At 43.9% G+C, this 25,927-nt stretch overlaps 1 protein-coding gene across 9 annotated transcripts in view; it reads right to left on the reverse strand.

Annotated features, from left to right (window-relative positions):
- The window catches only part of KALRN (kalirin RhoGEF kinase), a 526,710-nt gene that overhangs the window by 86,084 nt on the left and 414,699 nt on the right, over nt 1-25,927 (reverse strand). For 8 of the 9 annotated variants that reach the window (XR_005105961.1, XR_005105960.1, XM_037398618.1 and 5 more), the window contains exons 34-35: nt 15,369-15,398; nt 13,606-13,852 (exon numbers count right to left, since the gene is read on the reverse strand). Coding sequence is in view for 7 of the 9 variants with exons in the window: in XM_037398618.1 (XP_037254515.1) it covers nt 13,606-13,852; nt 15,369-15,398 (277 nt within the window). In the remaining 2 variants the exon portion in view is untranslated. The remainder of the gene's footprint in view (nt 1-13,605; nt 13,853-15,368; nt 15,399-25,927) is intronic. The other variant, XM_037398616.1, reaches the window with a different exon arrangement.

Here is a 25,927-nt window from a genome sequence, read left to right on the forward strand (position 1 = left end):
TGGCCCACCAGCTCTACTGTAAAGCCTCAAAGGCCACGGCCAGACCTGTCTGCTCTCTGCGATGGACCTCATCTTTATGTACTGCACAACCCACCTCTCCCAAACATCCAAAGTGCCCTACTGACACCAGCCTAACTTTCTTTCCTAATTTTCCTAATTTACAACCTTTTTTTTTTTTCTTTCTCTGCATCCTACGAAGAACGAAGAGCCCACCAAAAAAAAAAAAAAAAAGGAAACTTATCCCCAAAAATGTCTTTAAAAGATCATCAAATAAGCAGCACGAGGTGGATGGCTGTAGAGCGGACTGTGGAATGAGATACATGTGCTTGCTTTGTTGTGATTCTGTCTGTTTCGAAGGAACTTTGAGCTGCCCCCCAAATACTCATGTAGGTATAATCTAGGAGAATTTCATCCACTCTTCGGAGCAGAACAGACCTGCAGAACATGTCCCCCTTCAACTTCCAGCCTAACTTTGCCTCTCAGATATCTCAGAACAGATTCCTACATTGTCCAGTTCCTCTGGTTTCCTGGGCACAGGACCAATTCCACTATATATATGGCTTCTTGCTAAGCAGTAACCAGCAGCTGAAAGTGAGTTGCTTAAGAAAACAGTTAGAGGCTGGTGTACAGTCCTGCCTTCCTCTAAGACATCAGCACAGGTTCACCTGCCCCTGGACTGGCTCTACCGCTTCAGCAAGGCTTTGCGTGAGCAGAGAGGATTTGCCTGACCCCCCAGCGGTACCACCAGATGAGTTATGCTCAGATGAGGCTGCAGCAAAGAGCCTCCCCTCACAAACCAGCTGAACGTAAGACGTCCAGTGAGTGAAGCCATGTACCACATTGTGTTTGCTGGAGAGCTACACTGGACGGTAGACACATCCTGAATACCGGTCAGAATAAAAAACCCAACCCTTCAGCAGAAAACAGTGAAATAAAAATTGAAAGCAGGTTTTGTGTTCCTTTCCTGAAGCACTTATCTCCATTAGAGCAGAGACATATCTTTGGGAGTTATTGCAGTACCCAATGATGGAAGACGCAAAGCATTAAAGTGCTGCCTTTTGGACATGTCTTGGCTCCTGTCTTACTGTGTTGGGCCTCAGCAGGGAAATCATGAGCCTATCTCAGCCCATCATGGTCTGCTTTGCAAGACAAGCAGGAGCCTCACCCACTTGTGCGTGACAAAGGTGAGTTGTTTTTAGCAACTACAGGCTAATAGTGTAACACATGGATTCCCCACTTGCCAGTCTCGACTGCTTGCTGTTGTTCTATTTGGATGGTACAAACCACAGCTAATTTTCTCTTTAAATGGAATTTCTCCTCCTTAGAGTAAGTTGTCACCTATTTTGGGCTTTTTTGGTGTGGTTTTTTTTTTGTTGTTGTTGTTTGTTTTTTGTTTTGTTTGGTTTGGTTTTTTAATGCAAGAGTATTCAGTCTATTCCCCTGAGATGTTTTGCAGAAAATTGCAAGTTCTGTTCATTACCCATCTCCTGCCCAGTATTCAACACATTTATGGTTCAAGGCAAGCTGAAAGACAAAATAAAAAACTGGCACACACCATTTGCTAGTTAGAGAGAATATTTCTCTGTTTGGCCACTCTGGAGGAATTGGGATATTTAATATTAAAATAAAATTTAATGTCAATATTGTAAACGTTTTTATTTATTTGGGCCAAATTATTGCATTAACTGTATTTTCCACTTCTCTTTTTTTCTAGGGTAAAAAGAATGCAGAGAAGTTCTTACCAGGCAATGTTTAGGATGGCAAAGCTTTCTGATTTACAATACCAGATCTAAGACAAGCATAAAAAAATCTGTAAAGCTGTTATTGAAGCTTATGGCAGGTATAAATAACAAGGGCACATAACAGGCAGCCTGCTGTGTGCAGAATTGGGGGAAAAAAGGTTTTAAAGCTATTTTTATCAGCTGGTGTAATGACTGGCTAGAAAACAACCCTTTTGCTTTTATCAGTATGAAGCACCTCTGCCTGCTTTTGTTCTTTAGTGTTCACATACTAGCAATAATGGCATTTTTAGGATGATAACTCTCTGGCAGGCAGGAGTTCTGCTGATAACTTGTACAGAAATGTTGCTCCTGGGAACGTCAGTGAGACATTGCTAGTCTAGAACCAAATGCTCTAGAAATCCCCCTTCTGCCTGGTACCATCAGACATTGCCAAAAGCTGGACTTCTACACATTGGCATTTCCAGTCACCGCGAGACAGAAAAACCTGTTGTCTTTCTGTGATTGGGACAAGTACATGATGTCATGAAGTATTTTTTAATTCCTATGTTCAGCCAATCTCTTGGTATGTAACATTACATGATAGTTCCATGAGCACTTTGAGTTGTTGAGAGCCAACAGCCCTGCCAAAACCCTTTGTTGCCTTTTCTGTCTCTCCCAGGTGCCTGCTCCTTCCTGCCACTTCCCCTGTGCCAACAGAAACGTTTGTGCAGCCTCACATTGAATCTGATCTGCAAATGGATCCAGGTTAAAATTAACCTATGGTGGAAAAAAAAGTTAATTCTAGCCCAGATTGGTTCCTTGATCTGCCTTGGTTCTCCTGTCATTATTGTCCAGATTTTACTGCAAAAACCTGAAGGTATATGACTTGCATCACCTGTACTGCTGTACTATCTCCTGGTCTTGTTGGTCCCATGGCTAGGGTAGATCCCATGCTCGGGTAGGATCCCACGATCTACCCATGAGGTAGATCCCAGCTGCTCAGGTAGGCACAGGACACATAACTGATACTCAAAAAGGTTCAGCCTCCCCGTGTGAGACAAGATGGGTACTTCCATCTGGCTGACTATCTTTTGCTCAGCAGAGAAGCACCAGCCCCCAGTGCTGCTGCAATCAGTCCTGTCTCTGTTGTGCCTGCATGGCCCGTAGCATGTTTTCTGATGGTAATCAGCAAGCTGATGGGGAGTGGGATGTGCATTTTTGCATCTTTATGTGCAGAAGGACACATTTTCAAAATAAGGAAAGGCTGCAGCAGGCTGACCACTGCAGAATGTGTATAGCTCCCAGGTGAAGGCTAGGTACAAAGCAGTTGTCCTGTTGAGTAGCACTGTGTATGCACAGCACAACTACAGCAGATTTGTCTGAACAGGTGTGCAATGGCCATGAATACAACTGGCGTATAAAGCCTGAACTACCTTCCCCTGCCACCCATGCACAAAACTTTCATTTTACTAAGCTTTTGCATGAGTTAGAATGGCTTCCCTTTGCAGCAAGAGCACCCCGATTCCCCCACACTGCATGGAACTTAATTTGACTTTTGCAGGCAGTGGAAGGAAAAATGTTCTTATTTCACTGAGTAAGAGTCCTGGCAGAGTTAAAGATTTCCATGTCCCTGCCTAGTCTAGAAAATTGAAAAATGCCCGTGAAATATGAACACTGGGTGCTGCTAGTTAACTTGTAATCTTCTTGGCTTGCAAAAGCAATGAGCAATAAAAAAATGTACTTTGGCATCAGGCAGTTTAATGTTATTGGTGAGAAACCTGGAACCTTAGGTTCACTTCATGAAAACAGGAGTCACCAACACATGAACTGTAAATTGTCTTCCTTAAAAGAAGTAGTCAGGGCTGCTTTATTGCCTGAAGCGCTGGACAGTGTATTACCATTGTTTCTGTTGGAAGGCACACCTTTAGAGAGATTGGAGGCCCTTCCAATGTTTACCGCAATCTGCAAGCAATTATCTCTCTTTATTTTTACGCTGTGTAAAATTTAATTTGTGTTTTGCAAACTTTAGAAAGAAAAAAAAATTACTTATTTTACTGCATGACAGTTCTGCAGAATCAATAATTATTCAGTGCATTTAGGAACAATACAGGATACATATGTAAACCAGCATCTTTTAATAAATACCCAAGAACGAGAATGGGTTAACTTCAAAATAAAAAAGGAAACTGTTATTCAGCTTTTCTGAACTGTGAGAGACTTATTTAAATGGATTTAAGAAAAATATAGTCAAATATGGACTCTGCCTTAAAGAAAAGCAAAATACAATTCTGAAGTTAAAGGCAACATTTGTAAGAAGAGATAATACCTTTGTGAGACCAGTTAATATGAATGGAAAAAAATACACTGGCATTTATGTAAATAACCTCCTGCCCTAGACTTCTAGACAATCACAGTGGCAATAACATTAACTCTACTTTCTAGAATTTGGGATTAGTCTGAACTAAGCAAAGATGACATTGGTTCAGGCTCTTTTGCAAAATGTGTAACCTGGGAATAACTGCTCTGACAAAATGCTTGCGTAAATGACAGGAAAATCAAGCTTCTTGTGTCAGGATCGATATATCAAATCTGTGCAGTGTGCTGAAGCAGATACATAGAAACATAATTTCAATTACTTGCAATACATTATTTAATACACATGTGCTCTGCATTGCAGTTTGCCTATCTCCGGCTCAGACTGGTCAGGGAAATGGGATTTTTAGCAGACGTAGTTTACTTCAAAACGCACTTATAAAATATTTGTTTAAGATTAGCAATGGAAGGACCAACCCAGCAATGTACAGGCCTTGCAGGGTGCAAATACTGCATTTAGGATTAGTCCCTTTAACTGTCTGGAAGCTGAAAGAGTGACGAGGCAACATTTTTGGGAAGCAAAAATCATCAATCATTAGTATTTGCATTACTGCAATTCTTGCAAGTACCAGTTATAGGTTCAACCTTTGTGATGATGCTATTAAAGAAGTACGTCCACAGTTTGACATTAAGTTAGTAGGGATGTCAAGTATGAGCCCAGAACCAGCAGTTTATTTTTCCTTCATGCTTAAACTTTAAACATTTCAGGGAAAAGGATCAGGCAGTAAGTTACAGCATACTGAGCAAAGCAGAAAACCATGAGGAACGTAATGAATGGTGGCTCACTGAAGCTGGTTACACAGCAAAAAGCCTAGGCAAACAACCCAGATCCCACTCTTCCCCCTGCAGTCCCAGATGGATTAGGGTCCGATGTCCATCTGCAAATTTGCTAAATTTAGTCTGGCCTCAGAGGAAACACAAGATGCAAGCCATCCACATGGTCCCGTTGCTCCTCCAGCGTGACCTTCCTGTTAGCTCGATGGGCCAAGCGCTACAGAACAACTCCCCCCTTCCCACCACGCTACATGTATTTCAAGACACACGACTAAATACAGAGGAAATAGATTTTACTCAAGGAGCTATTTTTATACTGTTCCTCCAGGCTGCTTTTTTTTCACTAGTGGGGCAGAGGCGTGGGGATGTTATGGCTGCTGGCTTCAGGTCAGAGCTAGTATGAAAACTCACGGTACAAACAGAGCTCTCCATTCCGCCTGCTTGCTCTGGTGTCTGCAATGCACTGAAGCACCACAGTTCCAAGGAGGAACAGAAACAGAAGGCATCTATAAGGTTCCTACGCAGTTAATAAAAGGAAACAGGCATCACAGACCATTTTCAGTAGGTGCCTCCCCTGGGTGATTGTGCGAAGTGCCTTGGACAATACTTGACCTGGTCTCTTGAACCTCAGTACCGCAGCAGGAGCCCGAGTCCCTCCTCTGTACAACCACCATTGCTCAGGCTCAGTAAGCATGTTTTGTGGAGTCCCTTCAAAGTCCCCTCTCTGCTCTGACCCTGCTAACCCAAGGGAAGGTTTGTGAAAGGACATGTGCTGGGATCACTGGGAGAGCTGAGGACTCGGCAGGACAGGCCTTCCCTGGCTTAGGGTCCTTTGTATGGAAAATGGCTCTGGTCTTTCCCAGGCTATACGAGATGCTGCACAGTTCACATTACTCCAGGAAACTATCTCACATAATGGATTAAAAGTACAGTATTTACTCAGTGGAATTGTGTGGAACTTTGGTCTTTGGCCTTTGCGATGTCCCAACAGTTGAGAGATCAATATGTGAGCAATAAAATTTAAGACTCCTTTTCTAGCATGTCATTGAAGCCAAGCTGGGAAAAAAAGGACCAGTGCAATCATTTGTCCAGGTATGCGCAGCTGAAGTACTGTCAGACTGTCCCTTCTCAGATGGCTCACTTGGCCAGGAGAAGGCTGTGGCCACCCACCTACCCACTGCCTAAGCAGCTAGGTCCTGCCAGCAGGGACGGGCTGACACCTCCCCTTTGTCTGAGTGAGCTGCAGCCAAGAAGCGAGGTTCTTGCTTCTCTGCAGGACAGGGAAAGGGGGTGCTCTGTGCAGGGCAGGGAAAGGGGTGCTCTGGGGTTCTCAACACCTGCACTGAAGGGCACAACCCTGTCCCATTGCACATAGCCCTGAATAACTGGGTTGGCTTAACCCGTCCCTGGAAAGGACGGGCTGGCCCTAAGAAAGAAGGCTGAGAAGGCAGGCAGGAAAGCCAGGAGGGCAAGGAGAATTTATGACCCTGGTCTTCCACAGAAGCTGTGGAAGGAAACGCGGTCCTGAGCCTGTCGCAGGGAGGGACTCTGCATTACAGTTTTTTTTCCTGTGGGGAAGCATGAAAATGCCTTCTAACAATGCTTTACAAGCAAACCTCAGTAGGATGTGAAAGTCTTAGAGAAACATCAAAGAGCGGGGAGAATGCATGACTATGTCTCAGCGACTCAATTCTCCTTCTCTGCCTCATTTTAAAATGCTTACCCATGTCTGCCTGAATGATACTCTCAGTGCCTCAGACAGACAGAAATAAGGCAAGTGAAGAGAGGGAACAGGTCCAGAGAGGCCATAAGAGAAAGCCTTTTTAGAGCTGTGATCCCTCTCCCCACACCCTCAGTACCACTGTTGAGTTTCCCCCAGTTTCCCTGCCAGACCAGCTGCTGAATCCTTCAGCGTTCTTGATGAGCTCAGCTGGCCACAGCATTTTAAATCCCTTTCCCATACACTTCTTTTTTTTCCCCTTCTTTTTTTCTTTTTCAGTGTGAAAAAGAGTATGGACACTGTACAGTGAAATTTGGTGTTAAGCTGACAGGGTGCTAGGTGGATGAAGTTTTACCCTGTTAGAAGGGGAAACAAAGGCAAAGTAAACAAGAAAATTTGCAGGCCTTCTGTCTTTTAAACAAAGACTCCTGTGTTTAAAATAATAAAAATCCACTGTACAAAAGCAAAGCAACTTCCCCCAGAATAGCCTTTCCTGTTTTATCAAAGCATTCATCAAAAGTGTACTTCTCCACAAAAATAAAGTTCCAGGTAGATCACTGGAGGCCTTTTGCTTTGATTAGATAACGAAGCAGCTGAAGCAATAAGTATAATTGACTTTACTGGTACCTGATATATCCTAAAGAAGTCCACGTGGCTGAATCTAGCTTTAAATATCTAGTGATGCCATACCAAAAATAAGAAAAAAATAATGAAATAGAAATATCATGTCAGAGAAATATGGTTATTCACAAGCCATTAGAACATGGCTCCAACAGCCTGCAGGCAACCTGCATCCATGACTTGCAGCTGCTGCAACTTACTGTGGAGGACAAGCCGTTGCCACGCCTGGCCAGGCTGTGCCTAGCTTACTGAGTTACTCAGGTGGTGTTTGGACTGATGCCGCCTCTAGGGTTTGACTACGCAAGGATTTGTTGGTATAGTTTTTTCTTCTTGATGTACTGATGTACCCAACAGGTAAAATCCCTGGAAGAACTACAGTCATAGTGATATGAATACCCTTACACAGGTATGGCTCATCCCTTCAGGCTTAGCTTGGCCTACCTCTTAGAAACACTGAAAATCAGATCTCATCACCCATGTTGCCAACTGTTGCTAATTTTTTGTTCATTTTTTACTATTTTGGAGATAGCGGAGTCCAGGAGACCGTCTAAGCATAGACAACACCAAGGATGGACACTTTCTGGGTATCAAGTTCTTCCACAGGGTGACTATGAAGTAGGAGAAAGCAGAGAGGTCTGGGATCCCAGCATTAGGTAGGGGAACAAGGCATCACGACCTCTCCAGCGCCAGGGCAGACATTGCCCACTGAAGCAGAAAGGAATGATACGGTGGGGAGAAGCTGTGAAGGGCCATGAAAGTGAAGACAAACAGCCATTGTTTGATGAGAGAGAGGAGGGAGACACAGTGGAGAAAAAAACCCCAACACACGGGAAAGTGTGACCTGATGGAAATAGCAAAGTGGTTTCGAGTTCTTTCATCTTTCTATTCCCTTTCCTTTCACAACTGCATGGAGCCACACTTGCACACTGAGGCAGAGCAGCAGTCCCAAGCTGGGCCCCAGCAGCCCTTGGTGGCAGCCCACAGAGAGCTGCTGTGTTACACCACACTGTTCAGCCAACTTGTTTCCAGCTGCTCTATCATAATTGAAAAGGAGTGAAAACGCAGCAAAAACTTTCCTCATGTGATTTTTCTACGTAAGCCATGTCCTGAACTTGTAACAAGGATGCCATGAGGCACTAAATGCTAGCAGGAGGGGTCCACATGACCTCTCTTGAAAGACAGCCTATACTATGAAATTTTGACTCTGAACATCCTTGTCAGAACAGTATTAGGAGAGGTGAGCATTTTGTTTTTTTATTTAAATACTGCATATTTATATTGACAATAGGAGCCTGAACATTGTTTGCTTAACAGAAACCCCATGACCTGTTTATGTGCCAGTTAAATCAACTATGTTACTTAATGAAATGTTTCCTTTAGTTCAGAGCCTTACAAACATCTTAATCGACTGCTCTTAATTAAGACTTTCAAAAACAAACCCAACTTCTCAGCCTCTACAAGGGCAACTGAAGGTTTAATGCAGTGCACTAAAATTTCTGAATTGTCCTCACGTAGCTCCCCTGGGACATCAGGAATCATTACCACTGAACGTGTTTCGCAACACAGATTGTTTAAAACGCAACAGAGAAAGTGCATGAGCCAATGCAGATCGCAATTTAATACTCAGCGGGAAGAGGGACACAATAAAAGCAATGTAGACTCTTTTCCCCCACTAAAATCCAAGATGTTCTTAAAAAACAGAGAGGTGGGAAGAAACAATTATGCTTTTCCCTACACAGATCACTCTTCTGAGATCAAGAACTGGAGGAAGGAGACTTCCAGCCCCAACAAGAGCTGGATTAGCTTCACCAGCTTTGCAACTAATCCATTAAATGATCTGCTCTTTCCTACAAGGAGTGGTCACAAAACCACAAGTCTCAGTGTGATCTCTTTTGCATTGATACCCCTCTTCTTCTCACTAGCCTCATGAAATCCTTATTCTGCTTCCCTCTTTCACAGTCCAGCCTGCCAGCGCACCTACCAGCCACAGTTTCTCTCCGGCTGTAGGATCAGGTAGGCAACCTCCTAAACGCACAAGCTGTTACCTGAGCAGCACCAAAACCCCTGTCCCTCCTGCCCAGAGTCTGGTGCGCTCTCAGCTGAGGCACCAGGGCAAACGTAACACATCTGCTAAGTGCAGGCGAGATGCTCACCCTGCTAACGTGCACCTTGTGAGACCTGTTTCCTCTTCGGTTGGAAAAGACCCAACTATTTCTCAGTTTGCTCTGTTACAAGGACCCACTGCTGCCACCAAAGCCCTGCTGTTAAGTGGCTATCTGCCTGCACAGCAAGATGTTTGCATAGCATCTTAAGAAAATATATTTCTCTTCTCCTCCAGAGGTATGTACCGGACACAAGTATTCTGTGGGTAGGATCTGGTTTGGGGCCCTGAACGGGATCCCTTCCCATACCACCAGTCCAAAACAAGTGCCATAAAACCCTATTTATTTTTTTTTAAAACACTTTTTTTTTCTTTGGTGATGGAGGTTGCTTAAAATTACTGGAAGAACTAGCTTTTGTTACTCTTTGAATTGCACTGCAACTTTGATGTTACAAGAAAAATGCTGGGTGAGGGGTGATAAGACAAGAGTTTTAAGATCAAGAGTTCATCTAAATATTTCATGGGCCAAATTCAAATTTGGAATCACTCAGTCAAAGCTAACAGGCTGACAGCAGGAATATGCTTGTCGCAGTGTGCTTAATGAATGTTGGCTAGGTCATTGAGTTGTTTTCCACCCACGTGGATTTCTTTCTTAATTTGAAATGTATAGCTTAATACCTTTGAGCTCAATTATATGGTAAAGACGGGAATAAAAGTCACAGTTTTCCTGTAATTAGCCATGTGGGATAGTTCAAACAGTTTCATTCCTAGTGTCACAGGTCTTTCTTTTTCCTGCCTAGGAATGCTAGCCAGAAAAAAAATCCCACAAATTCTCGAGGTACAGTAACAGGGACTGCAGAGTTCCTTTCACTCATTCATCTGTAAATCACTTGCAAAAGGTGAATCCCAGAAACCTGTTTGCCTTTTTACAGAGGGCAATTGCAAACACTGTCAGATCGTCAGAGAGGAACGGCAGGCAGGACTATACTTTGGCTCTGAGCTGTAGTCAAGCAATGAAAAAAACAAATGTGTATCCTCCAAAGGAACATAGCCAGCTGTCAGACGGAAGGCTGGGAGACCAGTCCTTCAAGTCTCTGCACTTATACCAATGAACAAGAGAAATCTGTAAAGATATTTCATTACAAAAGGTAGGAAGTGCTCTCTTCCAGATTTATTCTCTTACACCCAGACCATGTTTTCCCTTTTGCAATATTTTATGTTGATTCATTACCTATTTCCAAACGAATAGTGTAAAAAAGTGAGGATAAGCCAGAGGACATGTTCAGTTGTGAAGTTTGGTTTTGCATTTCCAGTGTATTTCTGTGAGGCTGTTTAAAAAGGCTTATTTTTTTGTTTGATGAGGACTTGCATTGGTGCTCTACAAAATGTTCTGGTGATCTCACCAAATCTTTCAATCCTTCATCTGTTCAGGTGTTTTCTGACATGTTACTTTCCTTACTCTTTTATTTTAAGGATGGTTGGTAGCTTCTGTGAGCCACATGATTTCCATTTGTAGTCCATCGTACCTTATAATAGGACAAAACACAGTAATTTGCCCTTTCCCACTAAGTGGATGTAACTGTTTTAATACTTGTCAAAACTCTGCATGTTTCTATCATAGACAGCAAATTCTATTATTAGAAATGTTAAGTTTTGAGTATAGATACTTTCTGTTCTCAAAATTACAGGGCTTGTAAAAGCAAAGATTTATGTATCTTGGTAATTGCAAGCAAAATTCAGCTATTAACCTGCTCTTCTGCACTGTGTGTGTTTATATACTTGAAACAGGCAGGGGACACCATTTGATGCTGATACAAGACGTGCCAGCCTTTGTTCGGGGTTGTAGTAAAAGACCAGAAATTTTGGAAGCCTGGACCAAGGGGTTCTGAGTCCAAACCATGCCTAACGCTACTGGAAGTAGAGGACACGAATCTGAATAGTCAGAAGCCATTTATCATGCTAATCCTTCCAGCACCTCATGAGACAAGCAGGCTCTTCCAGTGGCTACTGGATCTTCCCTTTAAACTTTTAACTTACCCCTCTCTCTTTATTCCCAGCATCTGTTCTTTCAGTTTAAACAATTTCCTGTTTTCTTAATAGAGGGAGAACTGATTAGACACAGAACCTATTTGCTGTACTCTGGCCAAAACTGTGGATTGGGTGGTTATTTTTATTATTTCTAGCAGCACTTCTGGAGATCCCATTAATACTGAGGCTCCCTGCTACAGCTTTGGTATGTGCAGGAAGAAAACTGAGGCCGAGGGGGAAAGAGATATAAGGAAATAAAGGCCATGAATAAATACATGGCTGGAGCCAGCTAGCCCCAGACTCACTCTGCACCTGCTTGGAGATGATGGGACAAGAGCCAGCTCCAACCTGGAAGCGGTCGCAGTATGCTACGTGAGATAACCTGCCCCGCAGGCAGTGAAGGCATGCTAGCACAGGCTTGGAGCTGTGCTGACACAGCCTGGTGGCTCCCAGGCATCAGTTAGCTCTGGTCCACCAGCCAAAGCCTGGCACTGTGCCCTTCGTGCCATACTGTGGTGCAATTGTGCCCTGAAGCTCATGCAATCACGCCAGAGTCCCCACGCCCCCGGCCAGCACTCAACCCCTGCCCCACCTCACCTCTACCCTCCTTGGGATTTTCTGCCTCCCTTTCCACAGCTTATTCCTGTAATTTTTATTTTTGTTTAATTTAAGGAAAAGCTCTACAACTTAGTGCACTCAAATGAAGCTTGAATGGTGTCTCACAGTGTCCTTCGGCAGAGGACCCAAGTCCAGCTGCTGAACCATGCACCCAGCAGACACTTCTCTGCTTCCTGTGAGTCATGCCAGGCAGTGACTGCTCTTACGTAGACCAGGCTGATTTTCAGGTTTAACTTTCTGTTTATTCACAGATTTAGTTTGCCTGTAAGCAACTGCAGTGCTTCTCAGAAGAGAGCTGAGGACCAGGACAGGCTCCTGTGGCAGCAGAAGCAGGGAAGGGCCCCAGGCATGTGGCAGGGAGGAAACGCGGCAGCGGGTCTAAGAAACGCATGAGTTTGGAGTTTGCACAGCAGACAGAGTGGACAGCCAACGCTGAATACCTCCTCCCTCTCACAAAGCAGGGCAAGGGGAAGCACCTAAGGGAATGAGACCTGCTGAGGGGATCATATCTTAGAGGAAAAGCTGAGCTCTCCTTCCCCAGGTTTGGATCAGAGAGCTCTTTAAGGGACACTGACTGCGGACCCTGGCTGGACCGCGCTGCTCTGTCCCAAGGGTGCGCCCCGCGCCCAGCCTCCCCAGCAGGAGTGCAGGCAGGGAGAGAGGACGCACTACAGTCCGGTTTCAGTGCTTTTTCTCAAAACAAACAAAACCACCAAGCTTAACTTACTCAAACAAGAAGGGATCGACTTCTATTTCCCTTAATGCAGAGGGGGGAAAAAAAATTTAAAAAGCCAGTTCACGTTGTGGGCTTGAAGTCGAAAGTGAGATAACAGGAGCCTTTCCTCCCTGGAACCTACTTGCATTGTGCATGGCCAAAAGAGGGGGCACAGCCAAAAGGAGTTTGCTCTGGCCATGCTGAACTGAACTGGTTCTGGACTATCGGTCTGGAGCGTCTCCTATGCTTGGTTGCGTGGATGCTATGTGCAGGACACACATTGCTCAGAACAGAACACCAACTAAATAGGCCACAGACACCACAGACACGAACAAGATTTTACCCTTCATTGTGGGTGAAGCCCACGCTCTCAGGATAATACTATGGTTGTGTTTTGTTGCACACTAGTTGTAAATGATTCTTTCCCCATTGTACTGTGCCATTACGCACAATGTCTCCAGTTCATGAGTCAATAGAGTGTACCAGTACACACTGGTGGCTTCTTTGCAATAATAGACAGGCAGCAACGATACACCAAAAGACCATGCACTAGTGTGCACTGTGGCACTCATTAAATAACATATCCATGATTTGGGGCATCCTGGGTGTATATACAACATGACTTTCCCTCCTTCTAGGCTTTTAGGCACTGAAAACTGTCCCTTCATTGTTTAAAAGTCTTCTTTTTATCCAGGCTCTGAGAGACAATAATGACTGTCACACAGCAAAAGACGCACACATACAAACATTGATTCATGGAAATGGAGTTAGGCTAGTGCTGTGCCCATTCACAGAGATCCGGTAACAAAACTCACTAATGACTAAAGAGCCTTTTACCCATGCCGACTGCAAGAGCTACCCAAGCAGCTTCGCACTTACATGATACAAAAGGGGAAATCCGAAACAGTCTTAAACCTGCCGGACGGTTGCCTACCTTTTCCTGAAGGGAAGAAGCAATCCATCTCCACGCTGCTGCGGGAATGGGAGATGCAGAGCGCGCTGCTGGGGACCAGACCCTCCTGAGGCGGGCTCCGCTCCGTGGTCCGGACCAAACACCAGCCTGGCCTTTCGCTCGGCCTCTCCAGCAGCTCTACCGTCTGCCCCACCTGAATGCTCAGCTCGCTGCTGTGGCTGGCTGTGAAGTCCTGGAGCACCACAGTTAGTTCGCACCCTCCAGACAACTGCCCAGGTTCAACAGGAAAAAAAAAACAACCAAAAAACAAACAACAAGAACAGAAGTTAGAGAGGGTAGGATGAAGGCAATCATCTTTGCATCATATTTACACTGGCAAGGACAGGACTTGTATGCCTCAGAAGCCAAGTTAATAATTTCTTTTGTCAAAGTTCAGCACATTGTGGCCCTGGTTTCCTTTACCTTATTGATTTTGCTGGGCTGAAATGAGAAGTCACAGCCACCCACCCAGTAACATTTTGAATGCTAGCTGTGAGTGTCCAACAGAAACCTTGCTTTTTTTCTTGCTTAAGTTTCTGGGGTGACTTTGTAGACTGGTTGCCTTGGTGCTATGCCTCGTGGCAGGACAAATTCCAGCTCACCCCTCCACAGCATGAGTTAGACACATTCCCATGTGCCACCAGAGCAGTGAGGAAACAGCTACATTTTTTTTTTTTTTTTTCAAGACAAGAAACATGCCCTCATCTTCCCCAGCTGGCTCTAGGGACCCCTTGGGATAGTCAGGAATCCTGACGGTGAGGATCAGAAAAGCTCCTCCCATGCTCTTTGATGGAAAACAGAGGTGTAAATATATAAACGTAGAGTGATTGATTATATGCTGACTTCCAGGATTTGTATCTAAGTATAAATGTATCGTCTTACTTCCGTACTGAGCACTGGCAACCTGCTGCTTTCCTTCAGCCTCACACCCTGCTGCTCTCGATGAACAATACTGCTCTTTGTTTAATCACATTCTCTATATAACCAGAGACCGGATATGTAAGTACTTGTGTATGTAGCAGAACAAACCAGAAGAAGTGATTGCACAAGCAGCAGAGCTAACGAAGCTTGGTTTTTTACAGATTTGGGTCTCAGAGTTGGATTCTTGGGTGTCTGAAAATGTGCAAGAACAATTCTAAGTTTTTCTGGTGTGAGGAATCTTAATGCTTCTCTACAATGTGGATTTCTTGCTGTCTGCCTGTCATTAGGGGCCCTGCTTTGGGTCTTTCTCCTCTGCCTGCTGCCTGCTTTCCTGAAGCTTGCAGCAATCTTTGAGGTCCTTATTCCGGTGTCAAATTTGATATAAATTAGTTCCCTGATTCAAAAGTTATTAAGATGAAAGTAGTAAACAAGCTGATTCAAAACAGTATAATACCATAAACCTTATTTTCTTAGGATATGAAGCTAAACCCAAGCATATTATATAATATTTTTAAAGGAGCAACTTGTAAATCCAACTGAATTGGGAGAAATCTTGTAAGATGTTGAGTATCTCTGTGAAATCAGTGAAAACTGGGATCTGCTTATCAGTTTGAACGGGGGAGCCCCTGAGGAGCCACACTCTACAGACGTCACTCTTCAGCTGGTACAATCTCAACATCTCTTATCTTAGCCCAAGACAGCCCATCTCCTCACTCAGTGGCATAGGGGTTTGTGTGTCCAACACAGATGTAAAAGAAATCCCATTCACAGGGGTGATATTTACAATTACAGAAAGGGATCAGTGGACAAGGACTGGTTCTCACCTGTCCTGTGTCTCTGCCGTAGACGAAATGCTAGATTTGGGGAAGAAGAAGGAAATAATTCTCTGAAAGATTATTTGTAAATAAATAGAATAAACAAACAAAATAAACCACGGCAGCTGTTTGAAGCCATTCAGACAAAAGCTGGCATTAATCCGGGCAGAAAGAGCTCAGTGGGTTGATGAAAGCACACGAGAGATCTCTTTAGCACCTAGCTATGCAGTTTACCAGCAAACCCACCATTCATCACGCCGACATAATCTTCCCGTAACTAGAGTACAAACATTCATAGGTACGGTAAGAATAAGATATTGTTATAATATTTGCCGAGGTTTCTTTGCTATGGAATAATTTGAGGAGTAGAATATCCTTCTGATCCAATATGGTATCTGATCTGGTTTGGTATGAGATATTTAAGACACAAGAAAAAAATAATACTACTTCTTGGTAAATAACACTTACCAAATGTGATGAATTTCACCTAATTCTTCCACTACTCCTTCCTAAGTAAAGTTATATGCCCCAAATTATTCTACCTGTGCTATATACTCTGAAAATAATAAAATCTCTCATTCTTTTACGGGGAAACGCGAACAAATACCCTGCTGTAACTATTCCTGTCTCAGATTCATTTAAAGCCTCTACATGCCCTGCACTCGAGTACCAACCACTAGGTGTCCGTGTTTGCCATCACACAGCAAACTAATTTGCTACAAAGAATTAACTCTAAACTTGTCTTTAGAGTGCTTACCTAAGTATGACGTGCACTGTCTGGGCACGAAGAAGCTGGTTCAGCCAGGATCCCAGCACCCACCACTTCCAATGATACGGGCAGAGGAAGCTCCAGAATATTAAAAAAATTTCTTCAGATGGTTTGGGTTGATTTTTGAAAATTAAATAGCGTTCATTGCTTAAGCAGGAAAGGTGAAACAGCCCTGAAATATTTCCAGGGGAAAAGGCCTGGTGAGGACAGCACTTGGGGAAGTTTGGGACTAACAAGGCACTTCCCAGGGAGCATCAGCCTAGGAAGTGCTGCCCTAAACCTAGCCTGAAATCAGCGTCACAGGTCTTTGTCAATCCCTTCTCAGATAACTAAACATCTGTGATACAAACAGATGCTTCAATTACAGCGACACCTGTAAACATTATCCTAGAGGAGACAGGTGTGCTCCATAACCCTCAGGTACCATCTAGCCCTGAGCTCCTGTTCTCTCTGATTCATTAAAAATAACCATTTAATATAATGAGAACAGGAAGTAATCACCCCCTCGAGGAGCTGCTCAGCACCTGGTGTGACCACACTCTTCCTCAGCAGGGGAGCTATTCATCCCCCCTGCCCCGGCTTTAGAAGCCTACCTTTGATGTGTGAGGGAGGGAGCTAACCTCCCTTGGCTTCCTGGAAGTCATATGAATTTATATCACCTGCTCCTCAAACATTCTCAGAATGGAAACATGGATCAGGGCTTCCCCACACTCCAACCCACCAGCTGGGGTCAGTGCTAAAATAACACATTTTATGGGAGGGAAAGACCCCCTCTTTGGCAGGAGGAATTAGGCACGTTCCTTTTTACAGGTGCAGGTGATAGGCATGAGCAGTAAGCTCAGACAGGAGCCCGCAGATCATTTTCAGGTGCCATCCACAAGGAACAGAAAAGGAGCTCCTTCCTTTTGCCCAAGGACTTCCAAGTATTTATCATGCGGGATCTGTGTCTTACATATCATCACACCACAAAGAACATTTATTTACCAAATTAAGCCACAGCAAAGTCATCTCTCTAGAAAGATTATATTATACATACACAATTTGTAAGCCACTGAGGAATAATGCAAATACATCTGATTCCCGATGGCAGAAATCCTTTCACCTATGAAGTGATCCCTCAAGCTATTAGGTACTTAATTTGTTTTTAGAGAATCATTTTCCCATCTCAGAGAAGTATATCATGCTTCTCTCTACGTTGGAGCATGCAAATTGGAACACAGATGGGGGCTGCTGGTTTCTCACGCATACTGTGTTTTGTTTCGAAAGAGGAAGAAAATAGAGAATGGCTTTAAGGTTGAACTTCACAGGTAAATGGCTTCATATTTTAACATGTAATGTTCACTTTTATTATTCCTGTGATAAAAAACACCATTGCAGCCACTGACTGGATATATTTAAAACCCAGACAGCAGTCTAATCTGTGTATGGCACAGTAAGATCGATGAGAGACAATAAAACAAAAATAACAATGCAACATGCCTTTGCAGAGTACAAGGCATAACTGAAAGACCTGACAGAGGGACAAATCTAATGAATTACACAGCAATGAATAGCCTTAACATGAGGAAGAAAAGGAAAGGGTAGAAGCAAATAGCAAAATGTAATGAGGAAGCAGGAGGGCCTCAAGCAGTCTGGAGTGAACATGCTCTATGTCCTGAGAGAAGCTAGCAGGAGCCCAGCCTGTCTCCATGGTGCCTGCCACCAGCAAACCATCTCCCATCCTCTGCATTTACTTGTTCCTGGGCTAGGAAGCATCACTCCGCATTCAGTATCTGAGTGGTTTTGACCAGGATGTTCTAAACCAGATCCAATCTAAGCTGGAATGGAGCCCTGCCCTATGTCATCAGTGCAGACAGGGACCCAACCATGCAGCCATTGAAAACTCCCCTCTCTACCACAGGACACTGCTCACAAACCTCTGAGCATCGATGAGAGCGGTTTATGTCAGCTGCTGACTCTGGTGAATGAGTTTTGTCATGACTCACACAAGGCTTTGTGCTTCTGGGAACACCAAACTGAGTGCCCATCAGCCGCAGGAAGGTGAAGGGCGAGCAACCAAAATGACCCCAGGCATGGTCACATCCTGCTGCAGGGGCATCCAGGCTGCTCCAAGCACAGGAGCCAGCGCAGCTCCAGGGACCAGCAGGTACTAGTTCGTGCAGGATTACCATGTGATGGTCTTTTCTGAATAACAGTATGTGTGCATGTCCACTGCTGCATCTGTTTAGTTTGCAGCCACAAAGCAGCAGCCAGAGGAAGCAAGGCTGAACACTAGAGACACATTTATCATTATATTGCAGATAGAAAACACCTATCAGGTCACAGGCTGCCCTTCCTTCCCTCTAAAACAGATCTTAAGTAGTACTAAATCCACTCCAGTTGAAAAGAAAGTGGGAATGAATATCGCTCTAACAGGATGCACAAGGATTTGGGAGATGGGTGTCTGAAGGAGGACTCCTTGGGCACTTCTTAAATGGGTAAGTAAATGGTTGTTCCTGCAACTTGCAATGGATCTCACACTGTTTCTAAAACATGACCCCAAGATCTGAGAGGCAGTGAACTGGTAATAGTGATACTGTGGTGGTTGTATCCGCGTGAGTGAATAACGTAGCAGCAAATGTAGCAGCATTTCAATTGTCTGTTTCTACAAGGGTGCAAAATACTGGTGTGCTTGGTCTTCCCTCCTGTGGCACTGTGCCATAACAAAGGTTTTAGTTCTTTCATAATTAAGGTCTTTAGAGCTTTAGAGCTTGTTAGAGGCTTGTGAATGACGTCGTGGTCTGTGACATGTGAAAGCACATAACAGTGACAACTTGGCTACCTGTTCTGTCAGGGAGCTACCTTTGATGCTCATGGGAGTCCCTGTGAGCTGGACCACAGCCAGGGTTTTGATGCTGCTGTCTCCTTCCAGCCAGCCCTGTGACAGAAGCTGCATGTACCCGGGCGGTTCCTTTGGCTCAGTGCTGTATTTGAATGCCGGGGCTGGATGCTGAGGAATGAATACAGCTCAGGCAATCTCACTGCCAGTCACTGACACTCACTGCCAAATGAAGTACACAGATCAGTTATACCTTGGGCTCCTCGTTTCCAAATATGCTTATAGTTTGATCAGATCCTTCTTGCAACTGTTACTTCAGGAGAATAAATGTCATTGTATTATACCTACCTATATCTCCCCTTTGCATCAACTCCTTTTGAGTATCACACTGCCTGAAAACACAATAAACTGAAGCTGCCACACCTTTGCCAAAGCCTACAGATTGTCATTTGTCTGGCCTAAGGTCTTGCGACTGCCAAAGATGCTCTGTCAGTACACAGCACATGACTATCCTTTCATGCAATATTAAGCTATTTAAAAATAGATTATAATGTAAAGAACCACGCCTAGCCCAACTCACTATACTGAATAATCCAGCGTACTCTTTTATTAAAATTACTGTATAATTTGTTCATATTTATCTCCTTTTTCTGCTCCTAAAATTCTTCAGTTTCCCCTTCAGTATAGTTTTCAATCACATTCAGAAGCAGAACCAGCAGTGCACAGCATCTGCAGATGTAGGTAAAAACTGATACATTTCAGGTAGGTAAGAAGTTGTTTAATCTGCAGTACAAATCGCAAGCCAACATCTGCTTTGCAGCCAAAGAATCAGCAATGGAGAATGAACCTATCAGGGTCAGAAGAGTTGCTCAGAGTATTTAACTATTTTGAAATATGCCAACATTGCTGTAGAAATCCACACTAGCTGGTTATTTACGTATATTCAACAGGACGCAGAGCTCTGCTAGTTTAAACAAAGCATTCTGTGTGGTGCAGCACTGTGTCCTAATATAAATTGCTAGTTTTCTGTTGCTCTTAGGCTTTTTGCCCATCTGGTTTTGGATGACAGCCAGTTTTGGGTAGAAATGTTTAGTCACCATAAACAGCCTATTTCAAGAGGGTTAGAGCAGCAGTGGGAGCAAGAATGGGATTTGCATTCCTATCAAGAGGTTTTTAAAAAGTAAATAAAACCACTTAGATGTTGGTTCTGTGCATTGCAATAGAACCAGGAACTGTCACTCTAGGTGGGGACAGGCATGAGAAATCTTACTCCCCATGGAGTTCTTTGCAAAGACTTATGTAATTTTGTAGAGATTTTCTTTTTACTGGGAGGTTAGAGAGAGGTATCAAATTCAGAAGAAGCCTTTGAGGAATTTCAGTACTAGAGAATTGCTTTCGTTTTCTTTGTAACAGGCTTTGTTTGGAGTGCAAGTACCGAGTGACCCATGTTCCTCCCTCTTAAGCCTCTGCAGCAATAAAGGATGTTGAGCTAGAGATCTGGCATTCCTGGTGAAGTTTGTAGCATCAGTACAGAGGTGTTTCTATGGGGACAGACTGTATATCAGGAACAATGAGCTGAACCAGGAATAACCTGTTATGGTCAGCAGAATTGCTCCAGACTGCGTTCAGAATCAGGAATTCAGTGGAGAATACCTGCCGTACCTCTGAGTCTTGCTTAGTCCTCAGGGCCCCCCTACCCATCTGCCATTAAGATGCAGCTGTTGCTTTCCACTCTTCCTGTTTTGTCTGACCAGAGAGGATCACTGCTTGAGCTCCACTGGAAGGTGTCTATATTTAAGCAATAAGTCAAACACATGGCTAGGATAATGGTAACAGCCTGTAGCCCAAATATATCATCTTTGCTCTTCTCAGCAAGCAGATAAGAGAGGCATCTGGATGTGCAGCATTCCATAAATCAAGACACAGCAAGTTATTCCACAGCAGGAAGAAGACACAGAGATGGCACATGAGACGTATAAATATGCTAACGGAAAGGAAATCTGTTGTTATGGTCTCAAAAGGCACATACCTTTCCTGTCCAGCATCTCTTGCTGGAGTCCCTACTAGATGACCATATCCTGACTGTGCTGCATTTCTGGACTCTGCCATATGCTGACATCTGCAGAACAGCTTGAATGGAGCTGTCTGAATTATTTCTGGAGCCTTTTGTCCAGAAAATAAGACTAAGTTGACCCAAATTAAGCAGCACATCCAACTCTAAAAAAATGCTTTTGAAGATAAAGATTACCAGACTCAGTTTGTTTCACCCAACAAACTGAACCAGGGCACCAGTCTGTGTTTGATCCTATAGACTGAAAGTTTTCTCATGGCATTTGGCTCAGAGAGCTGGTACCCAAATTCCACTCCTTTCCCTTCCCTGGACAAGCACAAAATAGAGCAGATATCATCTGTGTTTCTTCAGTGACACAGAGCCAGCATGACTGGCTCCAAAACCCTTTGTTGCCAGCGTCACAGAAAGTGAGAAAGGCAGACAGCTGAAACCCTCCAAGGTAAACCCCCACCTCCTGTCTTTCACAGCCACAAGATGTTCTAAACTCACCCAGGGTTAATAAAAGCACAAGAATAGACAAATCAGGGAGTACTAACTAGTTGCTTTCACACGTCCAGCACAGTCTGAGCAAAGCAGACAATCTTGACCTGGGACATTGAGGGTTTCAGTCAACAGACATTCATCAGACATCAACTCCCAAGACACTGCTAGCAAGTACACAAAATCTGATTGTGTATTCTGGCCAGGAACTTTGTGAAACATCTCCAGGTACAAACAGCACAGGCAAAGTGTGCACAGTAAAAGGTCTACACAGCTGATGAGTTTAAAATAGAAACCTGGCTGCCTGCATCACATACCTGGTACCGCTGCAGAAGAAGAATTCAAATCCAACAGGAGCTTTAGAAAGACAAGAGACAAGCACATAAGCCCTTGCAAAGGGTGGGCAATGTGTACATCTGTCTTTGTCTAACCAGGGTGTTCTGCCCTGGCCAGTGTTCCCAGCTGAGTATTTTCCCCGCTATTTGCTTGTCAGCAGAGAACCTATACCTTCCCTGATATCAACATCAAGGAATAATTAGGACCTACAGGTCCCCAATTAGCCATCTCTGCTTTTAAATGACGTTGAAATAAGAATAGTTACCTGAAGAACTAGGAACAATAGCTCACAAGAACCAGAGGAGAAACCTCAGACTGATGCCCTCTTAGGAAGGAAGTGAAAAGATACTCAGAAGAAAAGCACAATAAGATCACCCCAGGAATGCTTTAGAACAAAGCAAATCTCAGTTTGTGCACTGGATCAAATTTGCTTGGTACACATATCCCCAGATTTATTTCCTTTATAATCTGGATAATTATTTTAGACAGGTATGTTGCTGTCTGCACAGCTACCCTTTTAATGGAGTTGTGAAAAGTGATATAATTTCAAACAACACCTGCAACAGATCTATCCCCTTCCCTGCCTTGTCAAATACAAAGGAGACATTTCCAAGACAAACAGTTGCAGATCGCTTCAAAGCTATGCTTTCCTGCTGTGGTCCCGGTGTAAGAAGTGAGTGCTTGAAGGCAGAAAAGGGACAATCTCTTACTCTACCTCTGCTAGCATGCAGGGATCAGGATTTATTGGATAAGTAGCATTGTGTTTTAGATACATATAAGCCTGATTACATTAGATAGATACCCTTCCCAGTAGACAGCCATGCCCAGCTCCCAGCACCGTTCCGAGCAGTGCACAGGGCTGGCTGATGGGAGGACTGCCTTCCTGTGTCTCAGCCCAGCTCTGGGGAGGCCTGTTCATTGCAGACCCTCTGCTGATCTTCACTGACCTGCTTGAGGTGCTCTGGACTCTCCTAAAACACACACATTAGCAATGAAAGCTAAGCATCTGAAGGCAGCATGGATGGGGAGCCCAGCACACAGAAATGCAAAAGCCTGCACTGATGCTTGGTAGCATCATAGGAAACCACAACACCGCTCCTTCAGGGATATTAGCTCCTCAAAATGGGTAAGGATCTGAACAGAGAAACAAAAATCACGATGAAGGATTTAAAGTGCCCCCTAATATTTTTTTTTTTTTTGCCCAAATTGTTGAATTCACAGAACAGATGTTTTATATAAAACTGGCTTTATTTTTAATTGCAGGAGATTATTCAAACTATGTCTAAGCCATATGGTCCTGTAAGTCTGGCTCCCCTCTGTCATTGCTGGAGAGGCCAGCTTGGCATCCCTCTCCTTTTCCAAGCCACTTCCTTTTAACAGATTTAATAGCTGCTATTTTTCTTTTTTATTGTTGGTCCCTAGGTCCCATTACTATAAATCAGGGCCAAAATTAACTCAAAGGTGGATTTGGATAAGTTGCTTTTAATGATTTTCAGTAGTAAGTTGGTCTAACGGAACACAAAGGGGAATGCAGATTTGAGATGACAGAAAACACATTGGGAGGAACGATGACAGTGAATGGCGTTCATCTCCAAGCTGCCAAAGGAAGACCTGGTCCTGCTGGCATGTTTTCCTGCCCCTTTTCCCCTTGCAGGTGCCACACTATGGGGCAGAAATGTTCAGAGGGATTTAGTACATACTAGAAAAACTGGGGCATGTTACTGACATGATGCTGAGCGCCAGGCAGGCTTCAGGCTGAAAGAATGTGTGATGGCTGAGGGCATTGCCCTGCCCCAGCACCGCACTGGGCATGTTCCGGGCTCAGCACAGCCTGGATGTCTAGTGCCTATCTCTACTGTGCCCAGTGCAGTCCATGAATCGTCACCAGTTCAGAGTAGTAATACTTCTGGCAAATTGAAATCACACTTTAAGAGGCTGGGGCTGATATGTAAACTCTGGATGCTGTCTGGGTGAGGGGGTTGCAGTTAGTCAGATAGCAGGAGGCAGCCAGGCAATCCCACAGACCCTTCTCCCTCCCTCCCCAGCTGTTTTCTTTAATGCCAGTGCTTTACTGATAGTTATATTAAAGGCTCATCCTAATGATACGCTCCAGCTCAGTGTTCCCATTAATCACCATATAAAAACAGGCTGCTGCTGCAAATAGGCTGCATGGATGGGCTGTACTTGAAGCAATGCCCACTTGGAGCAGGACAGTTTGCAAAACTGTTGCATGCCCATACCCTCAGTCAGTGTTTGGCGCTGTGGAAAAAGGATCTTAAGGGAGACGTTTTCTTGCATTTGAGTCCTCCTCGTTTCTTGCATTGCTCACTGCACCCACTGAGCCTTTGCAGCATTGCTGCATAATCTTCAACCATCACAATGGGTTGCAGCTTGAGTCCTAACAGTTAAATCCTGGGGCTTTCATTCTCCTCTCCATAATACTGCTATTTACTTGAGGTGACCTCATTTGCCAAATGATGTAACAGGGTACACGATTGAGCCTGGCACGTCTAAGCAGATGTTTTCAGTGGACACAGAAACAGCATTATGAAATGAAAATATCGCCTAAAACCTGAGCAGCACAAGAGATTACAATGGCCTTTATGCAGATCAGGTTACCTAAAATAGCATGGAAAGGCCTTTGGCTGCAGTCGTATGCTTCCCTTTTTAAAAAGAAAGACCGTTGCTTGTACTACTGTAATGCGACTCCCAAAGGAACTGGCAGCTGCAGGTTTTGAATTTTATCATTCCTGGCCTCTCTGTTTGATAGAGTTACTGCAGCATGCCCAGAGGACACTCCTCCCATAAAATTTTCTTCTTTAACTACAAACCCAAAAATTAGTTGTACTCCTTTGTTTTGTTTTATTTTGTTTTGCTTTAGTTTCTAACAAGTTAATAAATTCTACTTCAAACAAGAATATAAATCCAAAGAGTTTGATATCATTCTGACTTGCTTTGTTTCTACTGAAAGGAAATGCTCATTGACTTTGCTATTTACATCTGCTGTCACGTCACATTATCAGGGAGGGTCAAATATGGATCAATGAAGTCCAGTAGAAACAAGTAGAAGATTGAGAGAAGCTTGAAAGAACTTGCTGTGTCCATTTATCAAAGGATAAGCCGAATAATAAGGTTTATTGATAAGCACATTCCTGGCTTTTGCTTCATTTCTTTCATGGAAGATGCTTCAGATAAAATATTCTGGCCTGTGCAATCACTGTTACATGTAAATGGTTCCTGGATGAATATGTTAATTTCTGTTCTTGCTAGGCTCAGTTCCATTAATACGGAGGCCCCAGTTTTCAAAGACAGATGTGTCTGTTTATCCACAACACTCACGCATGTGTTCTTTTGCTCCCCAAACCCACATTTCTTTTTTGCACACAACACATGCAGAGGAAGGTGACGTGAACTGAGCTTAAAACTTCCTCAGGGTGTTTGACAACTTGAAATGCAACAGTGTCCAGGATAAAAAAAAGATTTTGGTAGCTGAGCGCAACATTTTCAGCATGAGATCCAAGGACACAATGTTTGACATTACCATATCCAGTATGTCTCTAAAGCCACTGGAGGGCATGTTCAGGGCAGCTCACATAAGAGAGCTACTGCTGGGGATTTCAGAGTCACAGAGGAGGGATAGAGCCCGAAGTGAGTGAAGTTCAGTGTGAATTGAACACTTCCTCTGGGTTTCTTTTGAAAATCCTAGGCTAAATCTCTATCTTATTCTTAATTGGCAGATAGAAAGATATGGGCTCAGGGGAAATACATCTAGTTTTTTGCTAGTAACTGGGAAATAAAGATAAACTGTGTACGAAATTCTATTGCAGAAAGACAGTAAATCTGTAGAGTTTGACAGTGGATCTGACTTGTTTCAGCCAGAATAGCAAGGGATTTTGTGGCATCATAGCTGCAGATGAGAGGGACAATTGGAGTCCATGCATGGAGGGATAGAAGAAAAGCACAGGGCTGTGGCAGAACTGGGGCTGCAGAGGTGGATGACAGATGACAAAACAGGGGCCTGGGGGATGGACAAAAGAAGATGGTGAATACCAGCAGCGGTAACTAACCAGGTTGATAAACAGCCCTCAGTGCTG

Source organism: Falco rusticolus, chromosome 8 (genome assembly GCF_015220075.1).
Source record: "Falco rusticolus isolate bFalRus1 chromosome 8, bFalRus1.pri, whole genome shotgun sequence".
NCBI lineage: Eukaryota > Metazoa > Chordata > Aves > Falconiformes > Falconidae > Falco > Falco rusticolus.